Source organism: Monosiga brevicollis, genomic scaffold, assembly GCF_000002865.3.
Source record: "Monosiga brevicollis MX1 MONBRscaffold_45 genomic scaffold, whole genome shotgun sequence".
Taxonomy (NCBI): domain Eukaryota; class Choanoflagellata; order Craspedida; family Salpingoecidae; genus Monosiga; species Monosiga brevicollis.
In genome coordinates, this window is record NW_001865082.1 from 31,817 (window position 1) to 51,196 (window position 19,380).

Here is a 19,380-nt window from a genome sequence, read left to right on the forward strand (position 1 = left end):
GCTGTACCTCGCCTGAGCTGCTGCGGCGGCGGCAGCTGCTCTTTGCCTGGGTCGGTTCGGTTGCTGAGGGTTGCCCGCCAGGCTCAAAGCTGCTGTGAGCGGCCACCTCGCTCTTGTTTGCTGGTCATGCCGGTGGAGCAATGACGGGGCCTCGCGTCCACCGGCTCTTGCATTGGTCGCCACGCCGCGGCCATGGGCCAACAACCCTTTTGTTCGTGACCCTCCTTGTCCTGCTCATCCAGTCCGTGGCAACCTTTGAATCGCAAGCCAACGTCACTCTCGTCACTCAATCCTTCGAATCACTCAGTCTCATTAGCCCACCTTCTCAACCAACCGGTTCGCATCCTCCCCGCCACGCCAGCTGCTCGGGCCGCCCCCGTCTCTGTCCCGCGCGTGTGCCTTGCCTTGAAAGATCTCATCCGTTTGCTCTCGACGCCTGCCTGGCATATGCTTTGCCCCTACATGGGTGTGTCAAAATGGACCAATCACACTTCAAATCAGCTGGAGACCAAGCCACTTGGACGGCCTCTCCACCCGCGGGATGGAGTGCTGATCGTTCAAAAATCCCCTTTGGTGGTGTCCCGGAATGTCAGTCAAACCCAAGCTCATTCCCACGCCCTGTCCCCCTGTTCAATCTTCTCACCCGCTCATGCTTGCTCTCACCCATACTTGAATCGCATCGCCACTGCCTGGATCCTCAGGGCGCGGATGGAGCTTTGCCACCATTGACTGGTGGAACACTGTGACAGATGCTGAAACGCTGCGCAGTGCCTTTGCCACTCTGGCTCAAGGGGTTGCTGCCATCGCCGACTGCAGCGAGTTTGACAACTCTGTGCCAGTAGATGTTGGCAACTACACGTCTACCCTCTTTTCTCCCACCTGGTCTCTTGCTCAAGGCTGGGCAGGCCGACATGATATCACCTTGGCCTTTGATTCCTCGTGGCGCAATGCCATGGCCCAAAACGGCTCCCTGATCGTGCGCCAGTTCAACGCCGCCGGAGCGCACCTTGCAGATAGCCAACTTTTGCGCCTTGAAGGCAACGCCGCGAGCTCCCATTACGCCCCCAACTCTATCCGCATGAGCCAGCACTTCGACCTCGCTGTGCCCTTGGAGGCTGCGGCCGCCGCCTTTCAGCTGGTTTTTGTCTTGGCTGCCCCCGTCGCCTCATGCACCTGGTAAGCCGACTCAACACCCCGGGCTGCCGCCTTAGCATGACTGTTTGCTCACCTTTTCCGCATTTTTGTTTCCTGCGCGAACACTGTGCGTAGGTGGGCCATAGACAACGTCCGGCTCGCTCAACTACAACGTATGCTCGCTTGCTCGCTCGATACAACGACCCTCCTGCCGCTGCCGTCACCCTGTCCTCAACCCGGTATTATTGGGTTGAAAACGCTAGACAATGTGACAACAATCACGACCGTCTCCACCTCCAGCACTGCCGCCATTACCACCACCTCCTCCGAGACTTCTGCTGCCCCCACCGCTCTGACGACCAATGGCGCCGCCTCCTCCACGAGCGCCGTCAGCTTGTTTAGCATTTATAAGGCCGCTTGGTGCCAGGCCATCTTTCAAGATGATCCCACTGTGCAATCGGATATTTTCCATCGAGAAGGTGTCAGTAGCGCAGTTGACGCCGAATGTTTTTGCCGGATCGACGAATCCACTGCCTGGACGTTGGTTGGGATGCTTGGTAATACCAATCAGGCCTGGCAACCTGCCTTGCCCGAAGCTGCTCAGATGTGGCATCTTGACGACGCTTTCGGCGCCATCAGAGGCTTGGCCGACTACAAAGCACATTCTTTCGGTCAATGTGCCACGTCTTCCCTTCGGATAGAGGTCAACGGAATCTCCCTCGGGCGCACAGTGCCGTTTGGGTCTGCGGGTTGTCCAAGCCTCCCTGCCAACCCCACCTCCTTGCAGACCGTCTTTGCTGGACTCTCCTTCTCCTGCACACCTGAGACGACATTTAGCCTGGGGTACGCTACCTTGCCCCTGCACTTGGTAAGGAAAGCAGACTCAACGCCAAATGCTGTCGTGCTCATCCCACGTATCCCACATAGCGATCCCTGTGTGCACGCTTGCCAGTTGGTGGCTGGGTCAGGCGAGGCCTCGGATGACTATTTTCCCAATGCAACCCACATTGTCTTCAAGACAGGTCATAGCTATAACACCACCGTCTTAAGCACGGCATACTCTGAATCAAATCTAGAGCGTGGTATGCTTCCACTCTCCTCGATGGCCCATTTGTAGGTCGGCCTGCCAACTTACCCAGCACGCATGTGTTGTCCCCGCCTATCAGTTTACGTGGGTGTCATCACCGCCGATGGACACCTCTCAGGCCTGGGCTCCTCGTGCCTGGGCCCTTGCAACGGGGCCCAAAATGGCTTGGGCGCCGCCAATGTGGGGCGTGTGACGAGCAATGGCACATGGACCAGCGCTGCTGCAGACAATGTGACGCTGGTCTACAGCTTATTCTCCGAGTGCTGGGCCTGCATCGACGATGGTATGGAGCCCAACACAAATGCTTCCACCGCTTTTGCTTTTTATCGTCCAGAGCATGGTGAACTGCAAGTGGACGCCATCCTGTGTGAGGATGATGAGGACTGGTACTTGTTGAAAAGCGTGTGTAGCGGAGAGCGCCTCGGCGTTCGCGTCACCGTGACTGAAGACTGGCAGACGTCGGCTCTCGAGCTCCACCTCTTGTATGAGGAAGCGTCTGGCGCGTCGGGCGAAGTTTCAGCTACTAGTAACTCCTGGCTCAACGTTTCGCTTCCTGTCACGACTTCTCCCATCTTGGACGTTCGCATGCGAGTGCTTTCACCCCTAAATCAAGCAGCCAGCTACCGCTTGCAAGTGTCGTTGACAGGTGAATGCAGTCTTGATTTGAGCCAGACGACTCGATCCACTTCATCCACCGGCGACACCTCGGATCAGCTGGATCCGCAAGAGCTATTGGGTATCATTATCAGCCTGCTTTTGGCTGCGATTGTACGTCACACCCAGGACCAGCCCTCCAAAGCCACACATGGGAGGGATTCGCCATCTTGACCATCTCTGTCGCGCTTGCTTGTGTTTGTGCTCGTGTGCATTGTTGCATCAACACAGCTATCTATGGTTGCGTTGTTACTGTGGCGACGCGTGCGGCGGACTCTGGACAAACCCCGCAAGCTCTCTTTCCTAACTGCACACTTTGATTGTAAGTGATTGATGGCAACCGCTTCGCGGGTTGACGGACCAATGAGCCGAGATTGACTCGACTTTTGCTTGAATGTATTTTTCCAGTGGTCAAGGAGCTGTATGCTGGCCAAGTTCCGGACTTTGTTCGAGAACCGACGCTGGTCGACCCTGGCTCTTTGCACATCTTGGAGCAGCTGGGCCAGGGGCACTTTGCCGATGTTTTCAAGGTGGATATACCGACCTGTCCATCCGCTTTCAACTGACCTTCTTTCCGCACACAGAACGGTGCCTGTACCCGTTGCTCTCATTCCCTTGAGTAATACAATGTCATGATTTGGTTCTTACTCGGTGCCGCACCTTTGACGCTGATTTCAGGCCTCGCGTGACACGGAGGGCGGCGAGGTGCTTGTGGCTGTTAAAAAGCTCCAACTTGATTCGGATCTTCGTGACGAGCTCCTTGCTGAGGTACACACGATTGCCTAGAAACAACATTGCCTGGCTTTCAGTGGCATGATGGTTTGCTTGCTTAAGCATTTGTCAAACATACTACTTCTCTCACCTTGCTTGGCTTGGTAATGCGTGGGCTTGCTGGGGTAGGCCATTGTCATGGCTCAGATCGGTCATCATATCAACTGCGTGCAGCTGACTGGAATTACGCCTTCCTTCGATGCTATTGTCCTTGGTATGTTGCTTTTTCACGCAGTCATTAGTATTTCAGCAGTGCAACCGGTTGAATAGTTTGATGGCCCCCCGTGTTGCCGGTTTCCCAGAATACATGGAATATGGCGAGTTGTTGGGGTTTTTGCGCGCGCATCAGTCTGACGTGACAGATGGTCATCGCCGACTTTGGGTCAACCATGTGGCATGTGGCCTGGCCCATTTGCACACACAACATTTCGTGCACCGCGACTTGGCGGTAGGCACTGCGACGCTGGTCCATGCTCAGCTCGGCTCGAGACTAAGTCAAGAAGCTGGCACGGCCACTGGATGCATGCGCAGTCTAATTTGGGCAACCGCAACTCGTTGCATGCGATAGGCTCGGAATATTCTTCTCAATTCAAGTCTGGTGGCCAAGATATCGGATTATGGCCTAGCTCGCGCAGCCCACACGACACATGGTGACACGAGCAGCATGGACGAAGATCTTTACTGTATGTGAAGAAAGCATTTTCGAAGCAACAAACGGTCCCAGAGACAAGGTGCACGGGCCATATATGCTCACTCAACGCCCGCGCACCGCTCGCCTTGACTGTGCCATCATCAGATCGCATGCAACATCGAAGTGAAATTCCCATCCGCTGGTCCGTAGTTGAAAGATAAAGCCGTTTGCCTTCCTTTGTACACCTTCATCCCCTGCCCTTGTACCTTGTCAGGTCGTCACTTGATTGCCTTGAAAATGCCCTGATGGCATGTAGGATGGCACCCGAAGTCTTGACGGCTGCATCGACTTATTCAGGTGCTAGTGACATCTGGAGCTTTGGAATCGTCGTCTGGGAGATCCTTCACGATGGCGCTACCCCATACAAGGGCATGAGTAACGTGGAAACCATAGTAAGTCAGATGAGACCATGTCAGGTGTTGGCCTTTGACAGTTTGACATCAGGCTCATACCAAACTTTGCGGTCGCCCCTCGCCCCTGCCACGGCGTAGGCTTTTATCAGCGAAGGTCGTCGGTGTGTCTTGAATTTGTACACCCGTTGCCACCTGCTTGTGGGCGTGCGCAGGCAGCACTCATTGGTGTTGCTATGAATGGCTTATCGTTCCACTTCTTCATCACGTTCTAGAATGGCTTGCCGTGATGACGCTGCCCCAGAGCTACTGCAACTCTACGTCGACTGCTGTACTATTGACGTGCAGAAGCGTCCTCGTGCCCATGACTTGCCAGCGCGCTGCCCTGCACCAGCAGAGGCGCCTCGTCAGCTCGTGCGAATGGCATGGCAGGGCGTTCAAAACGGTGTGTGGCTTTTTGATTGATTGCGCCCTGATCCACGTTGCAAGTGCTTTTCCTTGGTCGCATTGCGCGTGCTCACTTGGTTCCTACTCATTTATCCTTGCTGAATTTCAACATAGACTATGAGTATTTTCGAGCAGGAGAGACGCTGGCGGTAGCTAGCCAAAGCCGGCACAGCAGCCCCAAACATCAGTATGGTGGCTCTCGAATCACATTGTCCAGCCCGCGTGCCTCGGGTGCAGCATTTTCCACCAGCGGTGTGAGCAGCGAGTCCTATCGCGGTGCGTCCTCTCGCTTCTTCGGGTGGAATGGCTTTGAAACCACGGGTATCCCGGCTGATATACGCGAAACTTGGTTGCTAGATGTACTGCGTCTACGGCAAATGGCCGCGTTGGGCTATAATGTCGGCAACAAATCGCCCAACAACTCCTTGCCAGATGTGACACTTCAGGACTCCGATGGGTCGTTGAGCACCTCGCGTACCCTAGATCCGGGTGCTGTTGTAGAAGTCCCGCAGACTCCCTTGAGGAAACACCAACCTCAAGCCGCCGATCAATTGCCGTTGCCAAGCTCAAGGCGCAAGGCTCCCAAGGATGTGGACCTGCGTGTGCATTTGATGCCCGTGCGACCTCATTCGGCACCTGTGGGCCAGCACTCGGGCTTGGGTGGTACAAGCCCGGTGCGGTCAGACTCGAGAGTCTACTTGAGCAGTGATTCTGAGGAAGAAAACGAGGCAGATTTGCTGTCACAGTCGAGTCCGGCACATGCTCTATGGGCGCAAAGAAGCTGGTACCACAAATCTCCTTTGACGAGCCTCGGGGCAATGGAGAGTGCAGAGCGCTCCGATTCGGTTGTGTTGCTGAGCAGCGACGAAGAATACGATGACGATCATATGGCGCCACCGAGTGCAGTTCACCACGGGGGCATCGAGCAGGACCTGGACGTATCGGTGATCCTTCCGACTGGCGTCCGCGCTGCATCCAAAACTATGCCCAGTTCGCCTCGGCTTGCTCACATAGCGCAATCTTCCAGGTTGACGACGGCCCATGGTATGTCCACAGGCCCGAGTGCTACTAGCAGCTTGGGGACGGTTGACGTGGACATGCCTTTCTCTTCAGGCTCAGATGCTGTTGCCATCGACTTGACTTCATCCAGAGAGATATCCATCGGGCGCCTGAGTCTGGCGTACTGCTGAGGCTTGCTTGCGGAAAGTCATTTTTGGCCTGAAGCTCGGTCATCTAGCCTTGTTTTCTTTCTGGCTTGCCATTTGAGGTGCTGGGGCTGTGCCCCCTTTCTTTCTCTTTGAAGCCCGTGCATGGACATGTCGGAGAGCATCCATGAACATGATGTTATTGCTGTTGTTTGAGAGTTTGCGAGTTCATTTGATTGTACGTACGAGGATAAGGCACAAACAAACGGGTCCACGAGGAGCCCGGCTGTTTTTGTGGGTGCTGGGCCGAGCTTCTGCTAACACCGATTTGCTCGGTGGTTGTGTCTCATTTTTTCCTGTTATCGCTGTTTTGCTCGGGTTTGAGAATCACATTACATCCAGATGTAACCATATTCCTTGCATTTCTCCCTCGCACCCTCACTCAGATCCAAGAAACATGCTTGCTTGCTGTGATCGGGAACCGTGCTGCTCAAACCAGCAGAATGGCCGGGGCACTGGTTGTTGAACTTTAAGCTTTGAGGTGGTCAATCAAAAACTCAATTCAAGAGCGAGCACCCCGAAGAGTAAAGGGGAATAAGATGAACTAAAAAAAAGTCGCACACTGGGGCGAGGATCTAAACTCATAAAAGGGCAAAAAGAAAAAAGAAAATAGAATAAAAGCCAGAGGTGCCAAGAACCGAATGCTCGGTGGTAGGTTTCCAAGTCTTTGCCAGCGGGGCCAAGGCTCGGATGCGCAGAGCATTGGTTATGAGGATGCGACGCCGACGACCGAAACAGCTGCAGGATCACGGTGCAAGTAGTGAGGTGTTGGGGGTGATGCTTGATGTCGGCGAAGCGCAGGGGAACGGTGTTGGTGGAGGCGGTGACCATGATGGGCATGGAGTGGTTGTGGGGCATGTTCAGGTGCCTGATGGGCCGGGTCTGCTTGGTGGGGCTGTATCAACCGTAGGCGAGCCAAGAACTGATTGTCCTCGGCTTGACGCTCACAGCAGACCTGACAGGGGCCTAGCGTGGCCACGGATTGTTCAGCGAGCAGATCGGCGTTGACGCCAGGGGCGAAGAAGGCTTGTTGAAGGCGATGCCAGATGGCACGTTGAAGCAGTACTTGACGAAGATCCAAGGAACCCGAGATGTACCCATTTTTGTCGTGGGCTGCCTTGACGAGCTGCCCATGGGAAACTGCTGATCGACAGCAGCTGCACTCGCGTCTCTTGTGCATGGTTCTGGTTGAAGGTGAGCCACTGATGGGGGCTCGAGCGTCTGTCTTTGAGGGAATGGCGGTGTCGATGAGGAAAGGGGGCATAGGCAGGAAGCTCAAGCCCAACAGCACTGCAAAGAGACAGCGCAATGTGCACGGCACGGGAGAAAAGGAGCAAAGAGCCCTAAACGTGGGTTTAGATCGCCGTCAGGGGGGTTCTGCAAAAAAAAGACTTGATCAAGCATGGAGGCTTGGAGAAGAAAATGGTTGGCGATCGTGCGGGGGGGGCATTTGATCAACAACCAATTCAGGGCAAGCTGTGGTATCTCCCCTTTCCACACCCGTGCGAAACGTTGAAAGGGGGTCTTGCAAGCACTGAGGAAACTGGGGCCCGTCCTCAAAAGCCCCAACACGAGCCGCAAAGATGCACGCCCTTGTGTGTGTGTGTGTGTGTGTGTGTGTGTGTGGCTCTGCGTTTGGGATCAAAAGCTCCAGCTCTGATGTGATGCAAGCTGATCACCTCTGTGTATGAGAGAGAGAGAGAGGCGAGAGTACAGGGTCATACCGCCACATGCCGATCGCTTCCGCGCAGTCCCAAGCCCTAGTTCATTTCTGAAAAAGTGTTTCCCTACAACAAGTCGCGAAACATTGACAAAATGATGATTCTGTGTGGCTCGTATCTTGCATGGGACACACGACAGAAGGGATACGTATGAAAGCGTGTGTGTGTGTGTGTGTGTGTGTGTGTGTGTGTGTGTGTGTGTGTGTGTGTGTGTGTGTGTGTGTGTGTGTGTCCGATCTGCTCGGCTGTCTGTTCAATCTGTGGCTCTCTGCGCACTCCTCACGATGGCTCTGAACTATGGCACTGGTTCAGTCTTGCACTGTGTTTTTGTCTCACACTCTGACTCTCTCTGGCTCGACACTCACTTACTCTCTCAGTCTCACGCGTCTCTTTGCACAGATGGCTAGTAGTCACTCTGAGGAAGGAGCGCCTTAGGGATCGTGCCAAGTATTAGTGTTGCAGCTTGGGGCACCAAAATAAACACCGCCACTCACCTGTTCAGACCCTCGAGCACACTGACCCGAGCTTGCAGCGTGAGAGGTATCGACAAAAGGGGCTTGCGCCCATGGGAAGCTCCGTTTGCGGGTTCGTCACGGTCCAGGCTGATGACATCATGGCTGTAGGTGCAGAAATTACATTGCTCACACGTGATACATCTGCACATGCAGAATGCTGGATTCCAGGAAATCGTCAGCCGCCTGACGCCACCGTTCGCTCACGGTCAGCATTGGTGTGTCCGTCATTGTGGTCTCTGCCATCGGCAGCAGAGTGGAAGTTCGCCCAACAATGACGATCGTCTGCGGAATCATGACACACATTCACAAATGTTCATACCATCTCTTTAACCCAAAGGCGGAAATGAATCGCCGTACGCAACAACGTCAATGTGGTGTGGCACCCCGCCGCTGGTGCGTCAGTAACCACGAGGCATGAACGAACGCCATTGCCATTGCCATCTTGGATGGATCCGATCTGTGTTTCTTTCAAGCACCAGGCCTGATTGCGATGCCTGTACAACTGTGCAACAAGTTTGGTGGAAACGCGGGCTTCTTTTGAAACTAATTACATCCGGGTGGACAGCATGTCACTGTCAAAATCGAATACGGCACAATGGATTGATATTGGTGACATCACAAGCGTGCCCTCTCACAAGCTCGCCCTCAGGTGCAACTCGTGTTCTGCGCAACTTATTTCTCTTAACCCAGAATCGCCGGGTTGCCCAGAACGTACTTCAACGACACGCTCTGCGCCGCAACATTGCATTGCACGCAGCAGTAGTCAGATGACATCAATCAGGCACTTTGTCTGACGCCCATGGATATAATGTGACACGACAGATCGGTCACAAACACTCACTTGCGGTCGCACTCGGCCATCCTCGTAATCATCATCCTTGAATCGCAGCGAATAACTCCTTGATCCACTCAGCTACTCCCCCATGCAATGGCGCGTGATCAGCCCACAATACCGTCCTCACTCCCACCCAGGCGACCTCGGGCCCAAGAGGACCACAAGTGCCCCCTTGACAAACCAGATCAGGCGGAGAGATGACGGTCGCTGGATAGAAGCAGGTTGTTTGCGGATAGAGCGCCAGCACTGGGCAGTCGGTCGGATACAACTACGCGCGACGAAAAAAAAAATTAGTTTTTGAGCAATAACAACTTAAAAAAGGCAACAAACAAGACCTGCCGTACAGCATTCAACACGAACCGCATCTGCCGACGCTGGTGGCGGAACCCAAATGGGCAGTGGTAGTATGTTGGCACGGCTCACAAGCCGCATGCTATTCCGGCCCAACCAGCAAGACCCCCCAACAATCAGGCAGCATGCCCCTGTCCTCCCCTCCTCTTCTGCTTCTCTCGTCAACCTTTGTTCCCACTCTGCCGAGTACTTACGTCTGAATCTCCGTGTCCTCAATCAAGTCCTCCACAAGATACTCATCCGATTCCGAGTGTGGCCCAGCCACAATGGACAAGATCCAATTTTGGCCCATGAGCGCTGCCACCTACAAATGTGGCCACCCATGAACCACCAGCAAATGGCGCACAGCCCCCGTTCGGTCCCGCTCGGTCCCGCTCCTTCCCATTGGATAGTAATGTATCAATGCATTGTGGATGGCTCGCCCACCTCGAGCCCCGTGGGGAGCGTCGCATTCTTGGGCCATGGCGATGCCCCACACAAGGGAGGCAGCCTGCGAGTCACCGAGCCCATGATAAAACAGAATATATCAGCAACACAATCGGCCAGGCCTTCGATGCAGCTGCGCGCACATAAGGACGTACACATAAGGGTCAGCCCATGGAATTAGAGTCTGTTCCAGCGAATTGATCAACGCAGCAGTCCGCGCGGAGGTAGATGATTTGATAAAGGGATTGGCCTCGGCCTCCCGCTTCTTGATGAGGGCAGAGACAATGCGCTTGGCCGCCAACAGGCTCCTGCCAAAGACCGCCACTCTCTTGTTGAGCGCCGCTTGACCCTTCTCAGCTGGAGATGGTGGCTGCAAGGAACATCAAGCAAGGAACATCAAGCAAGCAAATGGCCGGCGTACTGACTTTTCCTGTTGGATGAGTGCCCCCGCCAGAGGCAGAATGTGGTTGCAGGCGCTCGTGCACGCTTTACTATCTTTTTCTGCCAACAACAAGGTCCCGTCGACCGAATGCATGAGAAGAGCAGGCAGGGTCGTGCCACCTTGCTGCAGACACATCATATACATGGGAAAAAAACCCCCTCCTCCGGGGGCTGTCCGGCCTGTCCGGCAGTCGGACAATCTTGCTCAAAGAATAAAATAAATAAATAATAAAAGAGAACACTCGACAGGATCCCAGCATGATCTTACCAGCGTTGGCGTGGAGAGTTTGAATAGTCTGCTTCACAGACTCGCGGCTGCGAGTGGCGGCCGCATACCCCTCCATCGCGAGCTGGAGCTTGTCTGTCATGCCTGCCGGTCCAGCGCCTTTTCCCTCGCCAATCAATGATGTAGCTTAAAAATACTCGCACACATGCACAGCCCGCGTGACGAACCAGCCAACGCTTGTCTGGTCCCACCTCGGCCAATTCATCCAGAGCCAGACGCTTCCTTCCATGAAGCGTACCGCCGCCGCCGCCGCCGCCGCCGCCGCCGCCGCCGCCGCTCAGGGTCGAGAACTTTGCCGTTGCACACTCGAACGTCTAGTCAAATTTGGAGAATGTGAAATCAAATTCCAAGGGTATGCACTGTTGTAACTGACGACTCTGGCGGGTAATATTTTAGTGCTAAACAGGTGTTGTGGCGCATGCCCGCTTGGCAACGAACGAATGGCGGAGATGCCGCCCCGTGCAGCTCCTCGCCGTGTCTGGCCTAACCCCTTTTGAGTCCTGGATGTGATGTTGTTTAAAGAAATGCTGGTGAAGGGTGACTCCTTCTAAAGGTGTCAACGTCCAGCCACAGCCAACCTCAATGGAGGTGTGACTTGCAGCCTGGCTCACGCTCCGCTGCGCTTTTTAGCAGGCCCGGAGCACGCGCGAGGCGCTTGGGAGCACCCTGGAGGAGTCGCGACACCCTTCATCTGGGCATAGAAGTCTCACATGCTGCTTGCGCCATTGGCCTAAATAAGCCTGATGGCTGACGTGAGGCGCTGCATCCGCTCACCTCTGTGTCCACCCTCTTGCTGTCCCAGGCTTCCCTCATCGCCTGCTGTGGATTGATGTTGGACTGGGCTCAACTGGGCTCAACTGAAAAAAATAGGTGGCAGCCGTACCGCCCGAGGACGTGGCGCTTGGCCCCAGTATCAGCGAAGAGCCAGAGGCCCAAGAAGTTGTGGACAATGTACCCGTGGCCGAGGATGAGGAACTCGCTTCAACTCGTGAAGATGAGTATCTAGAGGGCTTTGATGCCGATGTAACGGTCATCGCCGAGGAAGATGAGGACGAGGCGCTCGACGTGAGCTGTGAGAAAGAGACAGCCGGTCCCGTTGAAGAGCATCTCGAAGACCTGTTTGGTCCGTCCAAATGCGTTCTGAAAGGCTTGCATCCGCCCAGCAAGCGACATTTGACCTAAAGCGCAATCCTAACAGTAGACATGTGTGCATAGGGGATGAGACGACTGAAGTACACCCGTCCGTGGCGGCAGCTGCCGCCGCGCTGGCTGCCCATCAACTGGCGGAGGAGCAAGCCGAGGTAGTGACAGAGGACGACCACCTCAGCGTGGTCAGCCTCGACTTTCACGACGAATACTGCGAAACGGAACTTGAACTTGAATGTACGCCACTAGCTCTGCAGCACTTGTGACGCGCGCAGAACTGCACGGTCTCACGCTCAAAATGCCCGAATGTCAATCTGCTGACTTTCAGACTCGGACGCAGACACATACGACGACGATGATCCTCGCGAAGCCTACGAACACTTTTGTCGCACGGTACTGCCCGCCCTTGCCCCTACATGCTCGCACACACCCGGGCAACACTGAGGCTGCGACTTTCAAAAGCGTCCTTTTGCTGAAACTCAAGCTTGCCGTTGCGACTACCCCTCGCCTCAAATAAAACAATCAGCACGATATTCCTCCACTTCGCGTGTACACGGACCAGTGCCAGGAGCCGTGCATTCGACTACACTACGTCCCCGTCAATCTGCTCCAGGCCCAGGGTTTGGCCGCAGCGTTTGCCGTGGCTCACTCCCTGACCGCCCTTGACCTGCAAGATTGCCAACTCAAGGATGCAGGTCTTTCCGCCATTCTGCACGCCCTTCAAGATCACAACGCTCTCTGCTACCTTGTATGTCCGATCCCGCATGGCGCAAGCTACCAATCACAATTTTGTTCCTGTATTTTTCCCGATGCCGCCGTTGGGTTTTCGTGGGCCATGCTTTGAGGCTTTGCGGCTTTTTGGTTTTTGCTCTTTTTCTGATTCTCTCTCCTCTCTCACGCATTCCAATTTCTGACCGCCGTGCAACTTAAAATAGGACATTTCGTGGAACTCAATTCGATCCGGCGCCGTCAGTGCACTCACCGACCTGCTGGCCAGCAGAGCCAGCCTGCAGACCTTGAAGATTGCCGGTGCGGACCCTTCATCTCACAACCTAGCTGGCACCCGCACGCTATCGTCACTTGATTGGAGCATCGCCTGACGCGACTTGGTCTCATAGGTTGTGGCCTGAACGATGCTCACATTGAAAGCCTGGCTGAGCCATTGTCCGACCATTCATCGTGCGTTCCGAAGATGTTTGCTCAAAAGCATGACATTCTTGATCTTCTCGATGAGATCTGTTGCCTTACCGAAAGTGAATCTGATGTATAGACTGCGCCACCTCGACTTGAGCAACAACCAGTTTGGCGATCACTGTGGCGTCAGTCCCCGTTTTTACTGTTTTGTTTGTTTTTGGTTTTATGTCTTTGTTGTTGGTGTTGGTGGTGGTGGTGTTGTTGCTGTTGTTGCTGTTTTTGTTCATTCGGACTCGTGCATGTGCGAATGCCCACCCCACCTCACCTCACCAGTGCCTTTGCTTGGATTGGAACCATGCCCTTTTGACTTACAACCCGGGTAGAAAGCGCTTGCCCAGATTACCAACTCGGACCTCGTGTATCTGGACCTGTCCTGGAATCAATTGCGTGATCGCACCGCCATTGAGACGGTTCACTCGCTTCGTAACAGCGTCACGCTCAAAGTGGTCAAGGTACAGCATTGAATTTTATATTCCCGTTTGACTGTCTTGGCCCATCCTCGCTCTCGCTCATGTCTTGGTCGCCTCTCCTTTTCAGTTGGACTGGAATGGCCTTGCTGATAGTGGAGGCCTGGCTGTAGCAGATTGCGTGCGCAACAACTCGTGCGTACTACTGCTGACCGCCTCGCCCATGGCTTCATCTTGTTTAGCGCCCAGCACAATCTTGCTCTCCCAGCTCTTCTTGCCGTGTGTTTTTCACATGTTCATCCAATCTTACGGCTTGGATTTACCGCGCTGCGTAGCACCATAGAGGAGCTCTCCGTGCGCGCCAATCGTATCTCGCGCGATGCCGCCGACGCAATTGCCAGTGTCCTCAAGAGCAACACATCTTTGCACCGGCTGGATCTTTCCCTCAATCCGATCAACCTCAACGTGGTGGATACCCTTTTCGCTTCGATGAAGACAAATCGCAACTTGCAGTCTGTTTTGCTGGAGAAAGTTCCCATCTCATTCGAGGTCGGTCGATTTGGCGTGTCAATTGGCACTCACATGCTTTCTTTGCCTACAACCCCGACAACGAGCGCACGGCTCCTTATTCTCCTCGCACTACTTTGTCCTCTCCACAGCTTCGAGCTCAGCTGAAGAAAATGGTCACGCCTTCTGAAAAACTATCCTCGCTGCGCAACGAACTTGTTCGTCAGCCTCAAAGTACCTACCCTCGGTCCTTGGGACCCTACCAACCAGTTCACCATGTCTTGCGTACTTTCTTTGCTCTCTGTCTGCTCTGTTTTGTTGGCGCCTGCCTAGGCCACTAGCGAGGCAGAAAACATCAAGCTACATCAGGAGCAATGCTGCCTCAAACATTGGACGGCCTTGGAAAAGTCGCTGGAAGACCTGGGTAGCTCTAAAAGTACGTATCCCCCAAATGACATTGCAGATGCATGCAAGCCTTCTGCGCTTTTGGTCGTAAAATCTCAGTTGCATTGCTTTTTGGCCGACTAGATGAGCTGCGCTCGGCCGTAGTGCAACTCCTGCAGCAATGCGTTCAGTCTGTGCGCTTATCCCACTCCGCCACCGAGGCCACTGCAGCTCACAAAGAAGGTTTGCGGGCTCTTTTTGCACACCACCAAACCGCTTTATGGCTTCTGGCTTGCAAAACTGCCCGTCAGGCTGACCTACTCCATTGCTTGACATGCCTTCTTGCCTCCATCCTGCCTCAGCTGAGGAGCTATGGCAAGGACTGCTCAATCTTCTTGAGGTACGGTGTGATGTTGGGAATAATGTCTTGATTTTGACCATCATCGCCCTCTCCGCGACCAATCCCTCATGCCGGTTTGATGCCTTGGCCTCCTCCCTTGTCGCATCGATATATCGACATTGTCGTAGCAATTGCCGACCGGCACTGCCGGTGAGTTTGGTTCCAGTCAACCCTTCCTTTCCCTTCCCCCAGGCGGCTCGTCTGCTTGTCAACCCGAATCTTATTGGCCCTGTTTCTCTCTCTTTTCCATCAAAATGTTTCTTTTTCTTTTACAGTCCGAGACTTTTGTAAACTGCAACGCAAGATGGATCCTCTCGCGACCGCGTCCTCCGTGAAGCTTTTGCAACCACGTCTACAAAGCTTGGCACGGGCTGCTGAGCGCGAAGCGGCTCAAAAAGCATACCGACGGCCCGAGACGTTTGGCACCATGCCTGAAAAGACTGTGGTGCAGGAGGATTTGAGCGAGCAAGATGAGCTGCATGACCTTGTTGAGCACGGCGTCGAGGTTTGTTGCAGACCTGTCATTGGCTCAATTGGAAGTGAACGTCACTCGTCGATGGTGCTCATGCGTGCTGGGCTGAGGCGCATTACAGCTTGCCAAACAACACGAGGCTGGTCTTGCGCTCTGGTTCGCCTCCATGGCGTACGTTCAGGCAGGTACTGTGAACCACCAAGCACAAGCCGCCGACATTGAGGCGAAAGAAACCTATGCCTCGGCCATGGGTCTCTCCCTTGAGGATGATGTGGTGGCACTCCCCGAAGGCACCCGTAAGTGCGCGTTATGGGAAGTGACAAACGGCAATAGGCGTCACTCAGCTTTGGCAGGTTGAGACGCAGCTGCTGGCTTGGCAAGACTCATGAAGCCCTTGTCTTGCTTTCACATAGATGAGCTTTCGGCTTGCATCTTGGCTGTGGAGGCCGTGCAGCGGGCTGTTGAGGAACACGTCCGATCACGCAGCCTCGAGGATGATTCGCAGGCCCTGCAGACCTTGGTTCGGAAATGCCTCATAGGTGGGTGTGACGACCGCGTGCTGGCTTTGCGGGCCAGTAGGGGCGTGGCCGAAGGCTCTCACCTCGCCATCTTGTGCGATGCCTCGCTTATGATTAGACCACGCCCATGGACAGCTGAATGTGGAGGAGCTGACATCCATCCTCGTGGCGTTGGGAAAAGCACGTTACCGGGCCAACCACGCCGGCAGTATGTATTGTTCTCGAGACCAGCCGCTCTGTTATCGTCATGGATGACAGTGCGAGCAAGCCGAAGAGTGTAGTGCAGTACTGATGCGAACCATCCTGCGTAGAGCAATATGTGCAAAACGTTGAGCAGCGCGTCCGAACCATGAGCGACAAAGTCGTGCAGCTTCGAAATGATGTTGGTTTCGCTCAACCGTCCCATGCTTGTTTTCGCGGCCCGGCAAGCCTCGCGTTTGAATACATATTGTGCTTGAAGTGCCATTTCTTCGCCCCGAGCAGGCCTGAAAGGACTCACCTTTGGCATCTTGCCACACACCCGTGTCCAACAGGCCGATGAAACACTTGAAGCGGACATGGATGAAGGCCTGCGACCCGACCTGGAGGTCGTCGTCGACGATCACACTGGCGGCGACTTTGTGGGCAAGGATCCTTGGCGGGTAGTTGAGGAATTCATCGAGCGACACAAGGTTGGGCATTAATTGCTTCCCGCAACCATGCTTGAGGCGCGGCTCTGGGGCGCAGGCACTGTCGCGATGCTCCAATATACACGTGCGATGCCCGCGCTCTTTGGCTTTCCTGACTGGCTACCCCGTGCTTGGGTGCGTGTAGTTGCGTCTAGCCGACCTGTTTCGGCGCTTTGACAAGGACGGCAACGGCACGCTTTCGCCAACCGAAATCCGCCAGGGCATTGCAGTGCGTGAGCATGCGACAAATGGACTGCTCGATGTGCACAAAGATGTCTTCACGCTCATACATGTTGCCTGTTCACTGGACTTGCTCTTGTGCATGATCTAGGAGAGTGGCATGCAGCTAGCTCCGGAACAGATTGAGGACATGATTGAGGAATTGGACCGTGATGGTGATGGAAATGTAGACTACCGCGAGATGGATGTCACGCGCCGCATTCGCAAGACTAAAATGGCCAACGAATTTTATCAGGTATGATGTGATACCCACGCTGACTCGCGCGAACAGATATCGAGCAGCACCTCACCGGGTGTGCCCTGTGGCCACCTCGCGCCGCGAGCACAGAAGGTTGGCAAGCTGCAAGCTACCCCTTTTGGTGATAATTCTGTAGTACAAGATATTATGAAGACAATGGCCTCGGACATCGTGGGCGTGACGGGCGGCGGTATCCATCTGCGCCGCAGGTCCTCTGTAGCCAGCTAGCAGATGGATTATATTCAGCTAGCAGATGAACTCTCTTTATTCTGCTTGTTCTGGAACTTCTCATCCGCCGTATGCAAGCCCTAACCGAATCTTCTTAGCTGTATTGTCATGAGTGAGAGTGCACCTGTCGTCCAATGGTGTCAATGCCGAGGAAAGGTGCAAGTCACGCGCTTGCTTGATGTCGCAACCCTGATGGCTTCCTTCGCGCCGAGTATCACGACTGGTGAATCGATTTGCTTTGAAAATTTCACACCCAACCTGAGGGGAAAAAAATCTTGCTTTGGACATTTTATCCACATGCCAACGCTGCCCAGCATGACTTTTGCAAATATACTTTTTCAAATAAAGCCTAGTCGTCGAGGTCTGGCACGTGGTGCCCGGATCAAACTTGATCTACGCTCAAGTCCTCACCCTCGACGGCCGACAGCATGTTGGACAGTTGCGTGGCGCGCTTGGCTTGCAACACAAGGCGCTGCACACGACGCACGGCCGAGTTCAGCGACGTCCTAACCGACAAAAGTTTGTGCCACACAGCCGAAGTAAGCCACCAATCGTAGAGCAAAGCCGAGGGAGGCGGGACCGGCATGCGCACCTGGACGGCGCCTCTGACATGTCATCTAGAGCCTGAAGTAGATACATGGGGACACGGCCCTCTTTGCCTAGCTTGGTGACGCATTTGGCCATTCTATAGAGGATCCGCAATTGGGTTTAAGTTGGAGATGAAACCCAGACTTGCTATTTTTCAGGCGATACGCGCGCTGCCTAAGCCTCCTGACTCATCTGCGCTTCCCGCCATACGTATGAGATACAAGGTCTATGGCATCCACTGCAACATACCGAGTTTCGTTGTCAATCTCAAGCACCCGCAGCGGTTGATTGGCTCGTAGGGAGAGTTCCTCCGAGCTCACAGCCGTGTAATCACCCAGGGCCTGTCAGTGGGCATGCCGAAAGACACAACATCAAGTCGTATCTCGTGCTCTAACAACTTTGCGTGCAAAAGGCATGGCTTACCCGGTGAGTCACCGCGGGAAACTCAGCCTGCAATGAGTCACGGCGTCGCTGACGCGGGGGAGGTGGTAGATTCCCGTTGTGGGTTGATGTGTCGCTGAATGTTTCCAAGGCGGTGTAAATGGGATCGCCCTCATTGCGAGACCTGAGCTCAACGCCCAAATTTAGCACATTGGGCACACCACTGAGCAAATTTACATCACTGGTGCGTCGGGAATGGGGTGGTGATTGGTAGATGGATGCGGTGCTCTGCTGTCGGCTATCAAACCACCGAAGCGCCTAGAGCGGTTGTGCATTACATAAGCAGCAAGGAGAGAAGGATAAGCAAGCTTGTCTCGACTGCTGCAACCCAGTGCGCATTCGATAGAAGGTGCCAAAAGGCAACGCCTGCACAGGCCATCACACATTGCGATTACCTTGTAGGACTTGCGAACGCAGAAGTGATATCTGCTTCGTGCATACTGGATTAGCAGAATGGTACAAACCACCAGCACCACGGCAGACACACTGGCCACTGCAATGTTGCTGGCACGCCGTCGTTCGTGCGTACTCGTGGGGGACGTGCTTTGCTCAAGATCCAGGGCTCCACGAAGGATCACAAAGCTTGAGCGTACATCCAGATTCGTCGCTGGCATGAAATTGCCGCTGAGATCAGCTACCATGGGGCCGCGGGCGCTCACCTCCAGCTGAGCTCCACCTATAAAAGGTACGGATATGTGCAAAGAAGAAATGATCAGAGTCAGTCAGTTGGTTCGTCTGGTGTGAAATACTCGCGTGACGCTCAGAGTCTTCGTGCATAGCCGAACCGGATGTGCGCTGCAGCAGCAACTGCTGTAGCTGCAGATTGACTGTGCTGTCCAGCTGTAAGATAACCTCACTGCCCCAGAACATCGGATCCTCCTGCACAATCACCCCATCGGTGGGTAGGACAAAGCTTTCATTCTGCATTATAGAGAGCGTTGGCGGTCATGAACTGTAACTTGCATGCGCTGACGGGGGGAAGGGGGGGGGGGGGGGGGGGGGGGGGGGGGGGGAAAAAATTTCCCGGGGGGATTT

The 19,380-nt window shown here is 54.5% G+C and overlaps 4 protein-coding genes across 4 annotated transcripts in view; 2 read left to right on the plus strand and 2 right to left on the minus strand.

Annotated features, from left to right (window-relative positions):
* MONBRDRAFT_30167 (uncharacterized protein) overlaps positions 1–6,324 on the plus strand; it is a gene marked incomplete at both ends in the record, with an annotated part of 7,224 nt that extends 900 nt beyond the window's left edge. The window contains 17 exons of the mRNA XM_001750614.1: positions 243–466; positions 702–1,176; positions 1,270–1,613; positions 1,836–1,977; positions 2,062–2,216; positions 2,340–2,989; positions 3,107–3,197; positions 3,284–3,405; positions 3,554–3,643; positions 3,776–3,860; positions 4,009–4,094; positions 4,215–4,329; positions 4,443–4,479; positions 4,594–4,729; positions 4,829–4,851; positions 4,963–5,132; positions 5,249–6,324. Coding sequence (XP_001750666.1) covers positions 243–466; positions 702–1,176; positions 1,270–1,613; positions 1,836–1,977; positions 2,062–2,216; positions 2,340–2,989; positions 3,107–3,197; positions 3,284–3,405; positions 3,554–3,643; positions 3,776–3,860; positions 4,009–4,094; positions 4,215–4,329; positions 4,443–4,479; positions 4,594–4,729; positions 4,829–4,851; positions 4,963–5,132; positions 5,249–6,324 — 4,021 coding nt within the window. The remainder of the gene's footprint in view (positions 1–242; positions 467–701; positions 1,177–1,269; positions 1,614–1,835; positions 1,978–2,061; positions 2,217–2,339; positions 2,990–3,106; positions 3,198–3,283; positions 3,406–3,553; positions 3,644–3,775; positions 3,861–4,008; positions 4,095–4,214; positions 4,330–4,442; positions 4,480–4,593; positions 4,730–4,828; positions 4,852–4,962; positions 5,133–5,248) is intronic.
* Positions 6,325–9,338: 3,014 nt separating this feature from the next.
* Positions 9,339–10,773, minus strand: MONBRDRAFT_30168 (uncharacterized protein; the record flags this gene model as incomplete). The annotated part of the gene is made up of 8 exons (XM_001750639.1): positions 9,339–9,365; positions 9,417–9,488; positions 9,592–9,678; positions 9,771–9,843; positions 9,956–10,065; positions 10,188–10,251; positions 10,343–10,557; positions 10,609–10,773. The coding sequence occupies 8 exons, from the start codon at positions 10,771–10,773 to the stop codon at positions 9,339–9,341; spliced, it is 813 nt and encodes a 270-aa protein (XP_001750691.1).
* A 368-nt stretch (positions 10,774–11,141) lies between these two features.
* On the plus strand, positions 11,142–17,316 carry MONBRDRAFT_30169 (uncharacterized protein; the record flags this gene model as incomplete). Its single annotated transcript, XM_001750615.1, has 23 exons — positions 11,142–11,196; positions 11,792–12,037; positions 12,130–12,297; positions 12,389–12,453; positions 12,587–12,808; positions 12,996–13,089; positions 13,179–13,324; positions 13,578–13,706; positions 13,792–13,856; positions 13,997–14,210; positions 14,321–14,386; positions 14,502–14,604; positions 14,697–14,795; positions 14,915–14,952; positions 15,081–15,102; positions 15,228–15,457; positions 15,606–15,720; positions 15,838–15,963; positions 16,061–16,150; positions 16,426–16,613; positions 16,756–16,839; positions 16,942–17,085; positions 17,122–17,316. The coding sequence occupies 23 exons, from the start codon at positions 11,142–11,144 to the stop codon at positions 17,314–17,316; spliced, it is 2,904 nt and encodes a 967-aa protein (XP_001750667.1).
* Positions 17,317–17,698: 382 nt separating this feature from the next.
* Positions 17,699–19,380, minus strand: part of MONBRDRAFT_30170 (uncharacterized protein) — a gene marked incomplete at both ends in the record, with an annotated part of 4,857 nt that continues 3,175 nt past the window's right edge. Inside the window, 6 exons of the mRNA XM_001750640.1 lie at positions 17,699–17,822; positions 17,909–18,001; positions 18,154–18,245; positions 18,328–18,583; positions 18,787–19,021; positions 19,131–19,266. Coding sequence (XP_001750692.1) covers positions 17,699–17,822; positions 17,909–18,001; positions 18,154–18,245; positions 18,328–18,583; positions 18,787–19,021; positions 19,131–19,266 — 936 coding nt within the window. The remainder of the gene's footprint in view (positions 17,823–17,908; positions 18,002–18,153; positions 18,246–18,327; positions 18,584–18,786; positions 19,022–19,130; positions 19,267–19,380) is intronic.